Source organism: Chelonia mydas, chromosome 22 (assembly GCF_015237465.2).
Source record: "Chelonia mydas isolate rCheMyd1 chromosome 22, rCheMyd1.pri.v2, whole genome shotgun sequence".
NCBI lineage: Eukaryota > Metazoa > Chordata > Testudines > Cheloniidae > Chelonia > Chelonia mydas.
The window spans coordinates 19,035,265-19,056,476 of record NC_051262.2 but is presented as its reverse complement, the minus strand read 5'-3'; the positions used below and the strand labels follow the sequence as shown (position 1 = coordinate 19,056,476).

The window sequence follows — 21,212 nt, the reverse complement described above, 5'->3', positions numbered from 1 at the left end:
CAAAAAGTAACTTGGGTGACTTCACTTCGTGCAAAGGATAGTTGGAATGTGGACATGTTGCCAAACTTTTATGTGTAGCTGATGGCGACCCTTGTGTGTATAGAGTACCGAACACTTTCTATTATAAAAGGTTCTTGTGACTCTTTTTGAGAATTGTTTTTGACAGGTCTTTGAAATTTGACATGGACAAAAGCCTGGGGCTAGAGCTGTGCCTCTCCTTTATTCCATGAAATTCTGTTCAGGTTTTAGCTGAGTTAATAATTTAAAAAAATAAATAATTTCCCTTCTTTTGCTTCTGTTCCTTGGGGCCTATGCTGCTAACAAAGCAGCAGCAGCAGCACCACATGCTGTAATGTAAGAATACCTGGATGCTGCCAGGGCATCTGTAGCTGCGGGGGGAAGTGGGATAGCTGGGCTGAGCTGGGCTTCCCCCGATCCAGAATGTGTCCCATCATTCACTCTGGGAGTACCACGTGGAGCAGGAGAGCCCACCTCCTGGGTTTTTGATTGGGAGGGGATAAAGCTAGCTAGGCTCCCTACAACCACCTACTAGACTCATAGGGTATAAGCATCCCATCCCCCTTCTGGGAAAACAACTTTCTCCTGCTGTCAGATAATGTAGTTAGTACAGTAGCTCAAGTGGCAACAGTCTGTGCTGTAGTGCTGAAGGTTCAAAATTCAAACTCTGCTGAAGGTATATGATTGCTATGGTATGGTGGTCACACTTGTACACAAGTCTCTCTTTATTTTTTTTTGGTTAAAAAAAAAAAAAAAAAACCCTTACAAATTACATTTTTTTTAAAAAACTACATTAAAATATATTTAGTATTAAAATAAGGCACTCAAAGGTTAGGAAATGCCATATGTATAGTTGCCCATGCAATCTTAATTCAGTCTCTTTGTCCAACCCATGTACAGTACCGAATGAGGCAGGGGTTCTAGGGCTGTAGGGATAGACAGTATGTGTAATTAAAGACGGTCTCATAATGTGTGTGCACAAGATTCCATAGGCAACTAAGTCTGGCGTTTGCTGGCTGGATTTACAGTTGTAAACCTAAATAACACTTTTAGCATAGTTTACTTGTATGTGAGATAGTAGAAGTTGGTTCATTGGGCTGAGGAAGTTTGACATCCTTTTGGGGAGGAGATAATACAAGGCTTGGTAGGAGAGGAAGGTTGACCATGCTATGGAGGTTGAGGGTGTCTAGCGGCTGAACATAAAAGACCACAGTGTCTTCCCGCCGATAATGTTTAAAGAACTAGTTGTAAGGAAATAACTTCGGGATCTGAGTTAGACAAAGCCTGACTTTTCAGGAGCTGCTCATCTCGGGCACTTTTAGTGTGTCTGTTATGAAGCCCCTCTGCTCGAAGGCTATTGGGGTGGTGAATTCATCTCGTTTGAATGGTGCATTTGTTCTGAGCGGACACGATATCCATTCATAGTCACTCCTAGCTGAGCGTGTTGCAGTACTATTGCCTTGTGCTCAGTTTTCCATGGCTGATTGAAACCGGCTGAAAACAAGGTCTTAAATGTGTAGGGTTTAAAACTTATTGGGGGATAGACACCTTTAAAATTCCATGTGGTGATATAAAGAGAAATATCAGGAACAACTAGCCTCATGCAGCTGCGAGGGCTCGAGTTTTTTGATCAGTGACATTAAAAGCCAAACTTTTTTGTTTAAAGCCACGTTGTTGTTTATAAAGCAAAGCCATGCACTGGAATTTCGTGTGGAGAGAATTGTGTAGCATTCAGGATTGCATGCAATCCCTCTTTGCAGCATATTGTTCTTGTTATAAATGGTTTGCAGTTGAGAGAATTCTTGCATGCTCTTGTAAGATCCAGGCCAGCTCTGGAACTCTCTTCTGGGTGGGGAAGGTACTTGTAACTCCAGGTTCCATTATTGACTTAATCCATCCAGGCTGAGTGTCTGCTTCTGGTTCCTATTCTCTGCTCAGATTCGACCGCACCCTAGGGGGATTGGAGATGGAGCACCGGCTCCGGGATTACCTGGTGAAACTCTTCAACAAGCAGCAGCCTTCAAAAGATGTTCGGCAGAATCTCCGGGCCATGGCCAAGCTGCTAAAGGAGGCCAACCGCCTGAAAACTATCCTGAGTGCTAATGCTGACCATGTGGCCCAGGTATGTCCCTGTGCTGCAGGAAATCCCCCTTCCTCAGGAACCGGGATGACTTGGGTTAAGAGTGAGCCTGGGAGAGCTCTGTCCCTCTGCTTTACGTAATCTTTACACTACAATGTTCTCTCCCTCCACCCTTGCCCAGGAGACTCCAATGCTGATGGCTTTTCTAAACTGATTTCGCTTAACAAGCAGCAAAATCCAAGTTTTCACCAGCTTAAGTCCATCATGTTACTAGTTTGAGAAATGTTTAGACCTTTGCAGGAGATTAGGAGAAGTCTGTCCCTAAACGGCTACCAGGAGCATGAGATTTAGACAGCTGTTACATCCAAGGCGCCATGTCTTGTGTCCCTCCAGCACCGGGAGAGGGATGGGGATGTAAAAGGATAGGCTGCATTCCTAAGGTGCAGTGGAGTGTCTGGAACACATAAGCCAACCCAGTAGGAGTCGGAAAAATGTTAGCTTGGAGAATGCTGTGTGATGTGAAGCTGATGGCTTTTTCCTCTCTGACTTCCTGGACAGATTGAGGGACTATTGGATGACGTGGACTTCAAGGCCAAGGTCTCCAGGCAAGAGTTTGAGAACTTGTGCTCCGACTTATTCCAGCGGGTTCCAGGGCCTGTGCTACAGGCACTGAGCAGCGCAGAGATGAACCTGGTAGGTCCAGGGATACTTTGATAAATGTGGGGTCCTCTGATGCTGAGCTGCTGTTGCATCACAACCATTGCTGTTTGAGAGGGGTCTGGTTTGGGAAGGTAACTCACCCTGCTGAGAAGTGCAGGCTTCTGTCTTCCTGAGGACAGAAGTGGCAGTGCAGAAGTTACCACATTGCCATATGTAATGGGGGTTTACCCCCATCACCAGCAAGGCAAAGGAAGAGACCCCCCCCCCCGTTAGTCATGCTCCGTACTGTGGGGGAGGGGGAGAGAGTTTAACTAATTACCCCCTGGACAGAGGAGGCAGAGCTAAGCTTTATAAGTAGCTTGAAGGAACTCAGTTTGGGGGACATGGAGAGGAGACAGGTCTCTCTGAAGGAGAGGAGTCCTGAGCTAGGGCCTACAAGATTCAAGAAATTGAAGTCAGGTGAATTATATTTTGTTTAAAGCTGAACCCCAGAAGGGGATTGGGACTGTTGCATGACATGGACAGAGGGCTGCGTCACAGAAGACTCTCTGAAGGAGTCCAGGGAAGAGACAGGTGGGGCATGGTCCACAAGGCTGAGAAATTTGAGGGGGTTGAGGGCATGCACTTACACCATGTCAAACAGGTTTCCGTGACTGCCATGTGGACTGGTTGCCTATGAGCTAGGGATTCGGGTCAGGGTTTTACTGACTATTAAAAAGCCCTTAATTTTGAGGACTTCAGAATCTCTCCCCCACATCTCTTGGAGGCATCTGAGGTTGGCCTAGCTTTCACCATAGATCAGGAATTTCATCTCTGGATGTCTCTCCAGAGGGCACATGCCTGACTGGTTATGGCCAGATGTGACTATCTTCAGAGAGACATTTAATTTCATTTGTTCGATGCTTAGCTTCTAAGGTGGCAGGTGCCTTAGCCTCTTTGCTTCAGCACTTTTCATGGCTGTGGTTTCTATCTCCTCTTCTCTGGACCACTGTTTCAATAACTGGCTCCTCTGGCATGGAGCCTGATCTGGGTTTGATTTTTGTTAAATAAAGTGTGGCGTCCCAGATGCTGGAGACAGCTGCTCTGTAAATCACTCATGTCTGTTGGGCCTGATCTTGAAGTACTCACTCAGGCACAACTACTTTGGGAATTTACTGAAATAAGGACTTAAGATTTTTGGACCCCAGTCTTGTGTTGGAGAGCAGGGTTGGTAGTGGACTGCTTGCAGAGCACTAAACAGTGGATGGTGGGGGGATATTGAAGCAGTGAACTTGGCTTTTCCAAAAATACATTCTCAAGGCAGAACCTGATTGTCTGTGAACTCCTAGGATGAAATTGACCAGGTGATTCTAGTGGGAGGTGCCACCCGAGTCCCCAAAGTGCAGGAGATTTTGCTGAAAGCCGTGGGCAAGTAAGTAATTGAGGCCTCTCTGCCACGTGCCTTTTCTCAACAACCTTGTGTTTGTACTAGTGATAGAGAAGCTTGCATATCCCTCCCCCTTGCTTTGCAGAGATGAACTGGGGAAGAACATCAATGCAGACGAGGCTGCTGCTATGGGTGCAGTCTACCAGGCGGCTGCTCTGAGCAAAGCCTTTAAGGTCAAGCCCTTCATTGTTCGGGATGCAGCTATTTTCCCCATCCAGGTGAGCTTCCCCTGTTGTCTCTTTTCGGGGAGGAGGGTATAGTGTGGGGTGGCATTGGGAGAAGTGATTATAAATAAACAGTGGGACCTTGAGGCACTGGAATGGCATTAGGGAAACCTACAGGTTTTAGTGCTGAAGGGGAAATGGTGCTCAGTCTGGAATCGTATGTGGAGCCACTGGAAGGAATGATGCTAAAGTATTCACCCTGGGTGCATTGGGCAAGTCTCTCACTTCTTTATCTGGTAACATGGGGTAATGCTTACAGTCCCCATAAGGTGGGTAAGGATTGTCTACCAAGTGCTTTGGAATCCAGTGATCAAAGATGCAATGTAGGGCAAAATGTTCCTGTTAGTGTCTGATTGTCTGCCTTTGCCCACATGATGCAGGTGGAGTTCACCCGCGAAGTTGAGGAGGAGGATAAATCCAAGAGCTTGAAGCACAACAAGCGAATTTTGTTCCAGCGCATGGCACCATATCCACAGCGCAAGGTCATCACCTTCAACCGCTACACAGATGACTTTGAATTCTATGTCAACTATGGAGACTTGGCTTTCCTGAGCCAGGATGACCTGCGGTGAGTGGTGACAGGCATTTGCACAGACTTGCCTCCAGGCTGATAGGTGCTTCGCTGGAGAAGTTTGCATGCAGATGGATGGCCAACGATGCACAATTTCAGAATCTTTGCTGCAATCCTTATATAATTGAGAAAGCCAAGTAGTTATCTAACATCGCAGTAGTGAGAAGTTTCCTCTCCACTTAACTGGTCCCTAGATGGCATTTTCACTAGAAAGGCCAAGGGTTAAAGGACCTGTTGCTACTGCAGTAGTACTGTGGAGACTCAACTCCCCTCTCATTCTAGAGCTAGTACTTCCAGGTCAGGCCTATTGGGGGAGGGCAGTATGGGGAAAGCTCATACTCCCACTGCCTCAGGGCTGCTTGTTCTGTAGACAGATGATTCTAGTCCCCAAGACAGTTGTTCTGACGCCTTTTGCCAGCACTAACTTCTCTTTTGTATGTGTGCAGACTCCCTCTCTGGCTATGCCAGCTCTTGTTCTTGGGCTCACTTGTTGAGTCTGTGACCTTCCCATCAGAAACAACTGATTACCATAGGGCATTGGTGTGAAGAAGTACCCTGCTTTCTGTTGCCTGTTCAGACACTTTGCCAGTGAGTGGCATTGGAACGGTTGCAATATGGCAGATGCAGTGGGAGTCCCAATTTGTGTGTGTAACTGACGCTAAGTGTGTGAACCAATATGAATAACACCAGAAATGGCAGCCTGTTCAGTGTCTGGAATTTTGCTGAAGCTCCAAAGTGGGGCAGAGCTGGGAGTAGAACCCCAGAACACTGGAGTAGATTGGGGACAATGCTGAAGTAAAGTTGGGGAAGAGGGACGGCTGCCCACTTTGCAGCTTAGGCTTCTTTGGTTGGTGTCTGTTCATTCTCTCAATCTTGCCTTGGTTCCCCCCAGAGCCTTTGGGTCCTTGAATCTCACCATTGTGAGGCTGAGAGGAGTCGGGGGTAGTTTCAGGAAGCACTCAGATTATGAGTCCAAAGGCATCAAAGCTCACTTCAATATGGATGAGAGTGGAGTGCTTAGCCTTGACCGGGTAAGTGCCAGCCAGCTAGTGCCATCTATGTTCTCCTCCCTTCCTTGTTCAGTCTCCCTACCCTATCTCTACAGGTGCTGCTAAGACACCTTTTTTTAAATATATTCTCTCATTGTGTCTACTTCCAGGTGGAGTCTGTATTTGAAACTGTAGTGGAGGACAAACCAGAGGAGGAGTCAACATTAACAAGTAAATACACTGTACTGTTCACGTTTTGTATTCAGACCAGCTGTTGCTTTGAAATCATCCTAACTCCGATAGTTAACTGCACCACATTGCTCTGAAAGAGACAGGTCTGGCAGCTGGGGACAAGTGACCAATTAAGTGAAGTACTCTGACGCTCCCCACAGGTACCCAGGATTGTGAGGCACTTCACAATTACTTGCCCTTAGTGTGAAGCAGTCTTATCTATGCATGTTGTAACTCAGCTTCCTGAAACCAACAGCCTCTGGCAACGCAAGCACTATAGGCCTGCCACCGCCGCCCACCCTTACCCCCCCCCCCCCAAGACCTCAGAGCATTTCCTATGATGCCCAGCCGTTAACCATGGCCACTCACAGAAATTATCCGGTTTGCTATCTCTAAGGGAACAAAATAAACACAGCCCGAGTGTTACAACTCGGGATCAGGTGCTTTGTAACATCATAGCACAGATATATTTATAATGAAAACAATCATAAGTTGTTGAAAGCTGAGATTGAAGAAATAGCAAGAATAATAATGGAAACAGAAATGTTTCCATGTAAAACAAAAAGTATAACACGCTTGGTAGAACCTAAACTTAACTTACTTAATTAGTTAAGTTTCTCACCTCTCAACGTCTCTAGCCAACCTGGCTGAGATTCCTCTATCATGAATGCAAAAAGCATTGTTTTTGCTTCCTCGCTGAGGGATAATGGTATCCTTTTCCTTATATCACACCAAAAATCCATTGTTTGTCCCCTGAGTCAGGATTACCCCGGGGCTTACTCCCTGGTGTGCTGACTTCATATCTCATGTTGATTTCATATGCAAATAGACCTTCTGTTGTGTTGGCTCACAGTGTTTAATGTACATGTGAACTGAGGCAGACAGGTGAATATACTCCTTTTTATCTGTCAAAAACCTGTCTGTCAAACTTACTTTGATTCAGACTTAAAATGTATATTTTCCAGCCTATATACGCATAACTCCTTACATAGCTACAGTGCATATGTTTTGCAATTTTATATAACTGACCAGTGAGATCCTGGTTTTCATTTAAGATCTTACATGACGTTCTTTCTAGATAAATACTACAAAAGTAGTATGCTAGGTGTATAGTGAGGTTGACAGGCCTGATGGGATTTGTTAAAGAACAGTGAATTCTTTTGGCACTGAGGAATCTTTAGGGTCGCAAGTACCTGCCTATTATGTTAGCAGATCCAAAATAACTTAATGGCCCTGAGCATGTGCTTCTAGGTGAGGGGGCAAGTCTCCCTGAAAGCGTCATGCACGCTCCTAAGGTGCCCATCAGTACAACATCCGGGTATGCACCACATGCATGAGTAATAAAAGGGAGCTGCATTTTCACCTTCCTCAGTGGAGGGGTGTATTTAGAAGGAAACAAATCCCTTTACTTTTGTCTTGAGGGCAGCAGTGGAAGTCTTGCACATCTGGTGCTTCGCATTCTCCCTCCTCGTTGGTTGGGCCGTGATGCCACTGACTGGAAGCTTTCCATTGTCCTGCTTTGAGGGCAAGTGCAGAGACTTATAGCTGGTGTGTAGGAAGGAGGGATGAGAGTGCACATGGGTGGAGGTTTCCTAGGGAGGTGAACAGTGGAAAACTCTATCACCGTTTGGAGAGGCAGATTCCAGGTTATGCTTTTGCAGAGATGAGGGCCCAGTACTTTGTATACAGGGGGATGTGCAGGGAGGGAAAGAGCTAGCAATGGTAGTGCAAGAGTTTTTACAGCAAATATTGTCAGGATCCCAGGCTGCCCATGGATTACTGTTGGACCTTGGAGAGGCACTTATACAGAATTCATGATTTTAAAGTCAAGAAAATCTGAGTTACCAAACCCCTGACTGATGCATGTCACTCCCTCCTGCTGTTGCTGTTCTTCCTCCTCCTCTCTCACTGTCCTCCGGATTGCTTCAAAGACTGACATTTTGAGTTATTTTTTTCTCCTGCAGAACTTGGAAACACAATCTCTAGCCTGTTTGGAGGAGGAGGTCCTACACTGGAAACGGGAGAGAACCTGACAGAGACTGTTCAGGTGAGGTGCTGGCTTTGATGGGAAGATGGGACTCCGACTGGATGCAGTCCTGGCTGCAAAATAGAGGAGGCAGTAATTAAACACGAACAAAATCAGGGTGACCAGCAGGACGCCAAGATTAAAAACTACACATTGTAGAAGTTTGTACATGTCTCAAAGTCTAACGCTGCGTTAAAAATAAACATACAGCCCTTCTGGTGGCAGTCCCTTGGGCAAATGCTGCCAAGGCTGCTTCCCTGATGAAGCCTCTTTCTCTATCATTCCAGTCTCCTTTCTGGATCCTCTCTGGGTAGTGCTGTGTAGGCTACACTCTCCTGCATCTCATCGTTATAGGCTCTTGGCAGGTTCTCCTGCTACACAGAACACTTGGGCCTGGCTGCTCCTGTGTTGCCAATAGGAGTCTGTTTTCTTTCCCAGGAATAGAAAAGGGTTGTGGTTCCAAGGTGATATGGTGACTTTCCTAAAGTCATCATTGGCCTGCCCACTCCCTGTTCCTCTCTTGTAGCCTTTGTGCCATGTTGAACGCCAAGCTTCCGGTATAAGCCTTCCCTGTCTGTGTGACAGATCTGCATGGAATTTCTATTAAAAAACTGTGGCACTTTCCTCCCTGCTGCCCAGGAGGAAGAGGAGAGCCAGGCAGAAACAGGAAAAGAACAGGGGGAGAAACCAGACCAGAAGGAGGGAGAAGGCACAGTGAGCGAGGAGCAGGGGGAAGAGAAGCAGCAGCCATCTTCAATGCAGGATAAAGCAGAAGCTGTCCCTCCAGAAGCGGAGAGACAGGAGGAAGGAGAAAAAACAGCATCTCAGGTGAGCAGCTGACTCTGCAAAGGGAGACTGCCTAAAATGGTGACATTATGTGCTGTTGTACCTCAGGACTGGGATCTAACTGGAAATAATAGGGGAGGGTGTGAGAGATTCTACCCCATGTACGCAGGCTGAGCACCACAGCTTTGTTCCTGCTCACTATCTCTGAAAATAAACCCTTAACCGACAAGCCACTGAAATAAATCCTTGCTCCTTAGGGGCGGAAGTGGGGAGTGACCTTCACTCAGGGTCTGAAGCTGAGTGTTGGGTGACCCCTTGCCAAAGTTCACTTGAGTTGTTGGAGTTTTCCCTGCAGAAAACCCTTTCCCTTGACATTTGCCTCATCCTCAGAAGGATGTGTTCAGTATTGCTTCCCGTTGCCCTTCGGATTTACACCAATCCACTCTCTCCTTCCAAGGCCACTTTACATTTGATCCTTATCTTGCTGTGTTGTACCTACAGTGCCATTCTGAGCTGGTAAGTGCAAAGCTGTTGTGTGCAAAAGTCTATGAGAGGCAGTCATGCACTGTTCTGAATAGAAATATGGCCTGCTGTTTGCAGCTCGGGACTGGGAGCTGAGACTTCTGGGTCTAGTCTGAAATCCCCATGTAATCTTGGGCATTCGGTTCATTTTTGTTCCTTGGCTTCTCTGTCTGGGAAGCACTAAGGCCTTGCCTTAACAGTGAAAAAAGGTACGTTGAGGTGTTTTTTTTGTTTTTTGTTTTTTTTTTTTTGGGGGGGGGGGGGGGTTGGTTTTTTTGTTTGTTTTTTAATTCCTTAACTACCTGGAAGTAAAATCCTAGAAAAGATAGGACAGTTTGTAATTCTCACACAAGCAAGCAGGTAGAGTTAAAGACAAAGGAGAAGCCTTGTCTCCTCTAGGATTTTAGCACTATTTAACTAACTTGAGTTAAGAACACACCTTTTTCACAGTGGAAACAAGGCCTCTCGGCCTGTGAAGCATTAAGGCACTGCAGATGTGCAAATTTATTTTTATAGATGTAGAACACTAGCCTATGTGCTTAACCCTGGGAGCTCAAATCCCCCTTATCGGGTTCTTGTGTGCCGCTCTTCAAAATATTTGTTGCAAGTGAGATGGTACTGCAAATTGGTCTTTTTATTTATCCTGGAGTTCCTTCTCTGACACAGGATCCCAAAGAAAAGGAAGAATCCGGGAAAGAGGAAGAAATGTCCAAAAGTCCTGGTGACAGCACAGCCACCAAAGTGGAAGAGAAAAAACCCAAAGCTCCCAAGAAGCAGAAACTTGTGGACGAGATTAGTGTGGAGTTAAGTGTCAGTGATGTGCTTGACCTGCTGGAGGAGGAGTTGAAGAGCTCAGTGAAGAAGTAAGTTTGAGAAGAGCATGCTGAAGTGAAGGGAGTAGGCTATGGGAGCAGACTGGGCTGAGGCACAGGGACCAGAGTGAGCAACGGATTCTAAGGTGCATGTCTTATTGAGTTCAGGTCATGCTCAGATGACACTACCTTCTCCCACTCCCAGAATGAATCTGACTGTAGTAAACATTGCAAGACTTTGCTCACCCCCACTGCCTCTATTGACCCTTCTCTTGTCACCATCCTTCTTTCAGCAGCCCCTTCAAACAAACTAGGAGTAAATGTCCCAAAAGGTGGCAAGGCCAGAAACTCTGAATGGCAAAGGGAAGAACTGGGATGAATGTGCACAAGAAAAGGGTCAGTTCTGAGACTAGAAAATGACAAGAGCTGGAAGCGGAGGCAGCGCAGGCTCTGTGTGTGTGTGGACAGAAGGTTAGATCTGCAGTGAGTGGCTGGGAATCCCAGATGGTCTCTCTATGCCCAGTGAGGTTGGAGGGAAGCTCAGCCTGGCCAGTTAACATCGCTGTAGCCAATAATTTTAATCTTTTCCATCTTCGACTCTGGTCTTGTGAGCTCCCTATGGACTGGCACCCCAACTGCGTGAGACATTACTTAAAGATCTGTCCCAGTTGCATTTGTAACCATGCTAGTGATGACAGTGTTTACATGGTCCCCTCTCCTCCACAGTATGGACAGGGGTTCTCCCCTCACCCCCTTTGGTGATCATAGTAGCCAAGCCATGCTATCGGTGCCCAATGAGTCTAACACAGCTCTTGGGTGGGAGGAGAATGAACAGTGTTCGGAGCGGTACTATAACTGTTATCGTCTCTCTTGCCATAGTGCAGATGGACTTTTAGGGGAGGCCTTTGGTTTAAAGGGGGTTAGGGAGAAAGTTTTAGCCAGTCAGTACTCAAGGAGAAACATCCTGAGCACTGTGAATCTGAACGCTGAAACTGGGAGAGATCTCCTGACTTCCCACCTTTTGGATTTGACCCTAAGACATCTAAGTGTATCCTGTAACTGGCGTGGCCTGGGTGTTGATGGGTTAGTTAATGGTGTCTGAGTGACAGGTACTGCTGCCTACACAGATCCCTGTCTGCAAAGAGAACATCACCCCCTCTTACAGGTGCTGATGATATTTTTACTTATTTCTGGCCTCCTTGCACTTTAGACTCCAGGATCTGACAGTCAGAGACTTAGAGAAGCAGGAGAGGGAAAAGTCAGCCAATAGCCTGGAGGCATTCATCTTTGAGACCCAGGTAAGAGCAGTGAAAAGGGTTGAAAGCTCCTGAAAAGCAGGAGGGAGATGTTGTATACTGGCAGGGCTGAGCTGGCTGCAGAGGGTTGCATCTGTTTCAAGATGGGGAGCGGTTGCTTTGAGGAGTTCATCTGTTGTCATTTTGAGTGTTCCCTGTCCCACATGGCATTGGGAGGCTTCTTCAAGACAAATGGGACCAGATTAGGGTTTAGGCAGCATACCAAGTCAAATCCCTACCTGCATAAAAGCTTTGTATATGCTATCCCCTCCACTGCATGTCTCAGCATCACCACGTTCTAGCTGGGAAGAAACTCCAATCGGTGAGGGCAGGAGGAAAGCTCTTATTCTACATGTGAGGACTTGTGTAGCTTTCCTGTCCCACACTCAGCTTTGAAGGATTGAAGGAACAAGAGGACAAATCTGGTGGTTGAACTTCCACTCAGTAGCATGGAGGAGCCCAGGAGTCGTGCAGTTCGTTGCAGTTGCATTCTGTTGGGGGGGGGGGGAGGGGGATTTGAGACAGATTCCTTTGCTGTTTGTGCCTTCTCATTAGTCAGCAGATAAGCTGAAGTGACCTTTACTCCTCTCAGGACAAGCTTTACCAGGAGGAATATCAGTTTGTCTCAACGGAGGAGCAGAGAGAGGAAATCTCAAAAAAGCTGAGCGAAGCCTCCAACTGGATGGAGGAGGAGGGCTATAGAGCCACGACTAAGGTACTGCTGCATGGAAGTAGGGTGTCAGTTTGCACTGAATTGCCAGTAGGTGGCAAATTGACCTAGGCTTCCTTGGTTTCTTTGATGTCCCCAAGTCAGGAAAGGCGAGCTTTGATCCACTCTGGCCCTTTTGAATGCTCTGGCACTTGGAAACCCTTTTGTTAAGTTGCCCAGGACTGAATTGCACAAGAACTAGCTCTTCCCATCCCTGTTGCTCAACCTCTTGGAGCACATAAAGCAGTTAACTTCCCATTCTGTATACACTGTGTCTAGTGCCACAACTCCTGTTAGCACACAAGATTTGTGCATCTGATGGGGACAGCAGGCAAAACTCCTGCAGCTCAAGCTTCTGGGATTCACAATATTTCTGGGATTAAAAGTTTGGAGCAGTTTTAGATATCTGATCAGTTCTGTTCCTGTCTGTTTTCTCCCACTTCCAGGAACTGAAAGAGAAGCTCTCGGAGCTGAAGAAACTCTGCAGGAGCCTTTTCTTCCGTGTGGAAGAAAGAAGGAAATGGCCAGACCGCCTGAATGCCCTCGAAAATCTGCTCAATCACTCCAGCATCTTCCTCAAGTAAGAGTGAGACCCTGAAGAGAAGATTTGAAGTTGTGGGCGGTGGAAAAGTGTTGCATGTGTTTGACCCACTAATTAAAATGGAATCTGGTCTGCTAGCCGCTAGCATGTGAAGCTAGTATGTGGCGGCTCCTAGAGCATTTTAGGGAATGTGTTAATAGAAACACTCAAAGCCCATACATTACTCTTCAGAACAAAGAGTATGACATCCCATGTATACTGCAAAGCGCACCCATTTTCAGGAGGGTCAGGACTCCCCCCCGCCGCCCACACACACACACACAACCCTGGGCTTCCTCCTTCCTCACAAACCCACTCGTGGGCCAATCCCATGGTAAATCACTAAATGTGATTGAGGGTTTTGTATTCCATTCCCAATCACCTGAAATACCTTGGTCTTCTAGTGTTCACTTTCCTTGGACAGAAATTACATGTGTATGTGAAAAGCAGTAAGGTCCAAAAACATGAGTCAGTTTGTGCAATGACTTATAGAAATTTCAAATGCCATTGATGCAGATGTTAACCCTGAAAAACAATTGGAGCAAAAATAAATTTTTATCTTTCAGGGGAGCACGAATGCTTCCAGAGGCCGATCAGATATTCACAGAGGTGGAGCTGAGTACCCTAGAGAAAGCAATCAATGAAACTGTGGTAAGTGAAGGGGCTGCGGAGCCAATTCAGGATGTGGTGTTGGATAATGTGATCAATGCCACAGCTAATGCGTTTACTTTCACTTAGGGATAGGGAGCAGAGGATGTACATCCTCTCCACACATTAGGAAAACCTTTCTCTATTTTAATACTCCCTGCTACCAAACTCGATTGCATATTGCTTTGGGAAGACATAGCAACTGGAGGTACAGATGGTTCATGTGCAATATGGGAGGGCTAGTGCCTTCCCAGTAATTAGGATTTGTACGGTTTTAAGAGCAGCCACTGGCACTCTTGTTCTCTGGCCTTGTGGAGCTAAGGCTGGAGGATGTGGGGGTGGAAGCCTTGTTGACCACAGGCAATTGGAATGCCCAGGTGCTGTGTCTGGGATTTTGTATTTAAAAACAGTAACTCATGTAACCAGAAAATAGCAGCATATTCATGGGGAGAGATTGACCCTGGGATTTCCTTGCAGACTTGGAAAAATGAGACATTGGCAGAACAGAATAAACTTCCTCCCACTGAGAAGCCCACCCTGCTGTCCAAGGACATAGAGCTGAAGATAGCAGCCCTAGACCGGGAGGTGCAGTATCTACTGAACAAGGCTAAGTTTGCAAAACCCAGACCCAAGAAGGAAAAGAACACCACAAAAACTGATTCAGGCAAGAATGCCACAGCTCCCCCTGACAGCGAGAAGGTTATCCCTCCCAAGGAGGAGAAAGGAGAAGGTAAGGCACACTCAGGACAGGCAGGTGCTCCTATGAGCATCTGATACTATTGAACCACCAGGTGTAATGTTCTCTCAAAGCTGTCTGCACTGAGCAAAAGGAGATTGTAATGACAGAAATCTTTGATAAAAGGAGAAAAGCTGCTGATCCTCCTAATCAGGGAATTACTGGACAAAGCTTGGTGAAATATAGCATGCTCCAAGTGCTACTTCTGTCTTCTTTCATTGACATTTGTTTGAGAAGGTGTCCAGGTTTTCTAAAGTTCATGGGAGGGAAAGCGTCTGCCATTGTGGCTTAAGTAGAGACTGGAGAAGAGACCACCCTCAGCACCAGTTTGGTCTCTGCTACCCACTGTGAGGCACAGCCTTCTAAGAGGTGACACCTTGCTCTGGATACCTGCTGATTGTCTCTGCTTCCTGAGTGGTAGCCAGCTGATTTCAGAGATTTCCTAGGTCACATCATTAGGGACACTAGGATTTACAGCTCTCCTAGCTCTCAAGATAGATGAGTTCTTGAGTGCCCGGTCCCTTTATAAAGATCAAACCACTCTGTCTGTCTGTGGACAAAGTTCCCCTATGGTAGCCCTGGTTCCTTTAGCAGGATATCTTAGTCAGGACCCAGCCCGTGGGATGGCCTTCCTGCACAACTTCCAGGCCTCAGCCTGGGGCTCATCTTCTTCCAGTGGCCGTTGGCAAGCTCAGAACACCAATACCACTCCCATCCCCACACTATTCTGACTGCTCCAGAGTTGCCTCTGGTTGCTCTTGATCCCTGCTGGACTCTTCCCTTATTGCTTGCTGCCTGATGCTTCCTCTGCTTGCTGGGGTACTTATGTTTTCTCAAAGTGCTTCTATTGACTACCCTTATTGACCATCCCATTGGCTTTCCCAGGATCAATGATGAGAAATTAGTAATCTTCTAGTGATGGGCTGCAATTGGTTCGCTTACAGTCCACATTGGCAAATTTTTTTCCTGTCCAGTGTGTCATCTGTACATTTGATCTTGTATACCAGAGCTAGGGGAGGTGTTGGGCTTGACATACTTGTATGACCACTTGTTGCACATCTCTCCCCTATAATACAGATAAACCTGAAGATGTCAGTCCAGTCAGGGAACCTCCCATAGTCGAGGAAGCAACACTAGGTGATCAGTCTGGACCAGACACAGGTAGGGATTAATTTGTGTAAGAAAATGGAACTCAGTGACTGTGGATGTCTGTAGCCCACTGTTTGCAAATCTCTTTTCATTTCTGTTTCTCTGCAAATGAACCACAGGGTGAGAAGGAGCCTCTGGCTGCTGAGAAGGTGTCAGTGATTCAAACTTTACAACTGAGAGGGCCAGCTACAGAGAAATGTGTAGGATGGAATGGTAGCTGTGGCCCCAATAACACTAATGCCAGAACTGAGGAAGGGGAACTGGTTGTAACCCTGTTCACTTGCAATATAGACCCACCAAAGGGGTCAGTAACTGATTTAAAACCCCAAACTCTCATCTTAGGGCTATTATGAAGACATGGTTACATCTGCTTTAGTACTTTTGGCGTGTTCCAGCCACTCTTGGAAATGGGACATTTGCTTGATTTGATGTCGCAATGATGTTCCTGTGCAGTGAGGCTGAAGGATGCTATTGTACCTAACTAGGGGACTATTATAGCTATAGTGGGTCCCTGGAAAGATCAAAACCAAACTTCTACAGCCTAACCAATTGAAATGTTCTCTTGACAGCTTTAACATTCTAGTGGAAAGTTATAGGGGACTTTTAAAGCAATCGTTCCCTGCAGCATTTGGAAGTCAAACACTGCAGTCCTGTGCTAGTGTGCGAGAACCTGCAAGTGACCATAAACAAGGAAACTAATATGTTTCATTATCCAAACTGAATTAAATGTATACTTTAAGCAAATAGTATAGAGCGTAAAAAGTAAATTAAACTCTTAGAAATTGTTCAGCTCGAATAATCAAGGGTTTGTCAGTAACATGGGCAAGAAATGTATTTTCCAAATGCAACTTTTAACATGACAGTGTGACTCTAAATAATATCCATGTTGCAAGATATGTGGCCGTGCTGGTTTACCCCCCTCTCCTTAAGGTCTCCTTTTTAACCCCCCACAGCATGGGTGAATCTCTACCTCACCTTGGTATGTCTGCAACTGGCTATTTTTGTTCCTGTCCTCACCAGGGCCACCACCTATCAGATAGAATTTCTGGGCTACTCAAGGGCCTGATTCTGCAAACACTTCCACAACTCTCCAATCCCCTGTTGTCTGAGAAATGTGTTGAAGTATTTGAATATTTGTATTATAGTAGCGTGCAAAAACCACATTGTACAGCATGCCTATCACTTTATAATCGTATTTATAATTTCACTTTTTTTGTTTCTGTTTATTACATAGAACCTGAGAGTGAGAAGCCAGATGCTAGAGAAGAGAGCAGGACGAACGATGAGTTATAACGTCCCTTGAAATTTCTTCTAGCATCACATCTATTTATTTAACAGGTTTTTTTTATAATGGACCCATTTAGTTTCATGTTAAATGGAACATGACAAACAGGCTGACAACAAAATGCAATAGAGATGTACATTTTTTTTTTTTTCCTCCTGGGAGTTTCACTGTTAATTTTAGTGAGTTATTTTTGTCTTTTCATGTGTTTAAAGATGCCATGTGCTCACTGAAGACTCTGAGTTCCAGTACAGTCCAATTGAAGTCACCAGAAGTGGCTTTTTTGTAGATTAAAACAGTACCCAAAAAAAAGCCCATAAGATTTAGGAAATAATTTGGCACGAACACTCTGGAGCCGTGCCTCATCTGGTGAGGATGAAGGTGTTACAGTATCCCAGAAACATGTCACGGAGTTGTTTGCGAGAGGTACTGAATTAAGGAAACAGGATGCTGTGGCCAACAGGAAATATATTCTCATTTTGATGCATGGGGAAGTGAAATGGAATTTGGTGGGGAGGGATGCTCCATGCCTTAGGGTGAGGATTTCTGTTCATTTTTCATTAGACTAGTGCTGCTAAAGCCATCTGTTTGCCCTTAGTTCTGTCAGGCAGAATTTAACATCAGGGAATAGGGACCTAAACTTTGGTTCAAAGTTTAAATATAAAATAAAAGGACCATAAATTGGTATTTGGGACACGAAAGAGATGCAAGGAGAGTATTTGATGGTGAATCTCTGACTGCAACCAGAACAGCACATGGGAATAAGTTTTAGATGAGGAGGCACAGAATGATGAAAACTGGAAAATATATTCTTGGTAACCTCCTCCCCCAGTGTCTTGTGAAATCAGACTGGCTTTGTTGTGAAACCTCATCCTCAGTGATGGTCTCTCATCTTTTTTGAAAACATTCATGCTGCTAAAACACACCAGTGAGATCCTGACCTACTTCATATGCAAACCCTTGTGAATGTGCATCTGACATTGGTTTCCATGGGCCTATTCAACCAAAATAAAAAATACTCTTCCTGACAATCTCTTTAAAATGCTTTTGTCTGTTTTGGAAAGTGGCTTTGGGAATTCCTTAAACTTTCTCTGACTTTTTTTTACATTACAGTTCAGAGCTCTAGTCCCTCCCAGCAGCTATATGTTTTTGAAGATCACAGTGCTATCAGTGAATCCGTCAGGGTGCCTTTCTCAGTAATGCTGCTTTTCCAAGCCCAAACAGAACCTCCGTTAACCATGCAGATTTATGGATTCTTAGTGTAGCTTTTCGTCTTTTATGGTGCAATCTCGCACTCAGGAGCAGATAAGCAGAGGAAACACATTGTCTCAAGGGTTTTGCACCCCACTACTGATGTTGCGAATCAGCTTGAACAGGCTTCCTCCTGAGTCTTGTCTTACGCATCTAGACAGCAGGAAGTACAGATACCTGTACCTTCCAATGCTCCCTGCCCAGGGCCACTCTCAGGCTGAACTCTGTTCTTATAAGTCCTTCTTCTCCCAATCAACCCAGGCTCCTCTCAAAAGCTAGGACCCACTTAACTTTTCTTACAGGGACTGCATCTTTCCCATCTTCCTACCTTAAACTATGTCATACTTCTCTTCTACCCAGGAGAGGTCTCCCTGCCATCACCAATACCATCTTTCACAACATCTACACAGCAAGCTACTGTGTGGAAACAAAATTCCTCCAACTTCTTGGTGCACCAGAGAGAGAGCTCAGAAACTTCTCCATAACGGAGATCTGTGGAGTTCAGACACCATTAGGGGACAGCCTTTTAGCATATCCCTTCCATTTCTGATCATGCACTCTCTTGGCTCCCAGTAACGTGCTGCATTCAGTTCCATCTCATAACTTGGCTCCCCAAAAATGTTACTGCATGCAGGAGACTGCTGCAGTGGGAAGTTGAAATTAATTATATTAGTTGGTTAATAGCACTTGAATACATAAGTTTTCCTTTCAAAAAGCAGAAAAGCAATCATGCTGCAGTTGAATAGAAATAAGTGTACCTAGGGTGTGGTTATGGATGTTTGTGGTCCTTCTGTGGTCCTTGCACTGAAGTGAAGACATCAAATCTTCCTTTGGATGGAATCTCATCTCATCAAGCTGCATATATAATGACCTCTGCAGTCTGATCCTTGGTAGCAGGCTTCTAGTCTCATCATTAATATGGGCCTGCAATGGTGGTGGTAGGGAAGTATTGGGGATACTATTCTGAATTGCTGGAAGTCCATGTGTATTAGCGTTGTCTGCAAATGTCTTCGGACAGTCTTTCACCCTGTGCCTGGAGTCAGCCCTTTATAACAGGGATGAATAAACCAATAACTGCTCTGGGTGCCCATTGCAATGTAATATTATTTTTACCCTTGGTATTGCATTTCCCTGTTATTTCTCAACTGTTTACATTTGTGTGCGGATTGTCAAAAATGTGTCGTTTGTAAAGACAATAGCTGAGCTTTCTGCTTCTGCCATTGAGCTGTATAAGATGACAACAGACCTCCTATTTAATTTTTCAGAACAACTATGGCCCAAGAGTAGGTTAAATTCATCTTCTGGGAGCAGGGAGTGGAGCTGTGGTGGGATTTGCAGCACATTTTACAAGTCGGTTATGATCAGCAGACTTGAGCTGCAGGATTCATAATGCTGTGCCTGCAGCAGTGTGTACTCACTCAGTGATCAGGGATAACAGCAGGATAGTTACAATATAACAGGGCAGAAGAGTAATCTGATGGAAAGGTGCCTTTTGGGTGAACAGATGACAGTATGGGCCACAGAAGGTCATGTTCTTCCCTCAGATACACATTTGCCTGAGAAGAATGTGACCCTCAGTGGTACAACTTGTTTGCCCATCTTCTACCCCTGACTTTCTAAGAACAGTTAAACAGAAACATCAAGTGAAGTAAAAACTATGATGGATTCACATGCTCAATGCTGCAGTCCTTATGAAGTTAAATCTCCTGTGGAGTGACGCATGTATAGGCTGCAAGACCAGAAATCTTTTTTGGATGGGAGAAAAGACTGTTTAGAAAAATCTCTAATTAAAAATGGTTTAATCTCATCACCCTCTTCTTCCTCCGTTAGAATTGCATACACTGTAGACATGATTAGGGCAGCAATTTTTTGCATGCTTGGTCTTGTCTTTGTTAAATTGTGTGTTGTATTGATTGAAACTTTTTTAGATGTGCAGAATTGAAAAGATTAAACCGAAACAACGAGACATTTAGTTTTGCAAATCTCAATGTTGACCAGAATGTGCATTCTACTGTGACGCTTGAAAAACCAGCCTGAATCAAATGCAATGTTTTAAGTCTTCAGCATTCCTGGAAACTTTTTTTTTTTTTTAAGGTGTTCCTCTCCTCAAATGTGGGTGGGTGACCGGTCTTAGCCCTGATTCCTCTCTTTTTGGGAGTGAAAATTAGGTCTCGTTTTCCACCTTCGCTGTTGTGAACTGCCTAAAACAGAACCAAGCCCAATCCAGGTGATATTTTGGGTTCATATCAAGTACTGATACACCATACCCCCATCTGTTCAAAGATTTTCAGCGCTGTGTATGTGTGGATATTTTTTTTTCCTTTGCCATATTGGTGGACACTCAGCCATAAAGTCCTAATTCTTTTCCTTTCCATTAGCATTTCAGGTACTTGTTTGTACTGAAGTTTTGGTCAGTTTTATTTCCTTTTTTTTTTTAACATGAGAGGAAAAGGGCAAACTAATTCAGTTGAAATGTACTTGCTCCATTGTTAAGAAATGGTTTCAATAAAAGATTTCCTTTTCTACAATTATCTTTTTACATCTCTTAAGTTGAAAACAGTATGAATTGAGTATATCATTTGAATCCATATTGCCAATTGCTGTCTGTTGGGAATCTCTGAATCCATTCTGTTGCTGGCTGGCACTGTTTTATTTGGTACTGAACTTCTGTGCTCCAGCATGGTGTGCCATACTGCCAGAGTTGCAACCTTTTGGCTAAGACATGACTGGGTTCCACCATCTGTGGCTGCCAAAGGTCTGATAACACTTTTTTTTTTTTTTTGAGTTAGAATTTAATCCTGACCTCCGGTCAAATCCTAGCATGGGTGACTGATCTCCCTATATTCTTTCTGCAATATCAGTTGGATACATTCTGTATGTGGTCCTAATTATATTTGATCAAGTGTAGCTGAAAGTGCTGTTAAGGATGAGTGACTCCTGCCATACAAATCAGAGCATATGAGCTAGGGCTCTTGGATACTGTGATGAGAGGCACACTAGAATTTCATAGGTGCAGTGATAGTCCATTTAAACTATACTGCTTCTGGGATACAGGAGTGTGGTGGCTGTCACCATGATAGTGTTAAAGGCTAGGATAGCTGTAACTAATTTAGTTAAGTGCAAAATCCTGTGTGGACACTTAGTTAGAAATCTAATTATTCTTTGAATTAAAATAAAACTGGATAAGAATTAGATTTAAACCTGTGTTCTGTCCATT

The 21,212-nt window shown here is 44.9% G+C and overlaps 1 protein-coding gene across 6 annotated transcripts in view; it reads left to right on the top strand.

Moving 5' to 3' along the window:
• HYOU1 (hypoxia up-regulated 1) overlaps positions 1-20,523 on the top strand; it is a 30,080-nt gene extending 9,557 nt beyond the window's left edge. For all 6 annotated transcript variants that reach the window (XM_027824795.2, XM_043533975.1, XM_027824798.3 and 3 more), the window contains exons 9-25: positions 1,957-2,140; positions 2,657-2,791; positions 4,087-4,169; positions 4,270-4,402; positions 4,789-4,976; positions 5,872-6,010; positions 6,139-6,199; positions 8,164-8,246; positions 8,865-9,053; positions 10,200-10,396; positions 11,556-11,643; positions 12,233-12,355; positions 12,796-12,929; positions 13,496-13,580; positions 14,055-14,307; positions 15,391-15,474; positions 16,697-20,523. In XM_027824795.2, coding sequence (XP_027680596.1) covers positions 1,957-2,140; positions 2,657-2,791; positions 4,087-4,169; positions 4,270-4,402; positions 4,789-4,976; positions 5,872-6,010; positions 6,139-6,199; positions 8,164-8,246; positions 8,865-9,053; positions 10,200-10,396; positions 11,556-11,643; positions 12,233-12,355; positions 12,796-12,929; positions 13,496-13,580; positions 14,055-14,307; positions 15,391-15,474; positions 16,697-16,755 — 2,218 coding nt within the window. In that variant the 3' untranslated portion in view covers positions 16,756-20,523. The remainder of the gene's footprint in view (positions 1-1,956; positions 2,141-2,656; positions 2,792-4,086; positions 4,170-4,269; positions 4,403-4,788; positions 4,977-5,871; positions 6,011-6,138; positions 6,200-8,163; positions 8,247-8,864; positions 9,054-10,199; positions 10,397-11,555; positions 11,644-12,232; positions 12,356-12,795; positions 12,930-13,495; positions 13,581-14,054; positions 14,308-15,390; positions 15,475-16,696) is intronic.
• Positions 20,524-21,212: the final 689 nt, after the last annotated feature.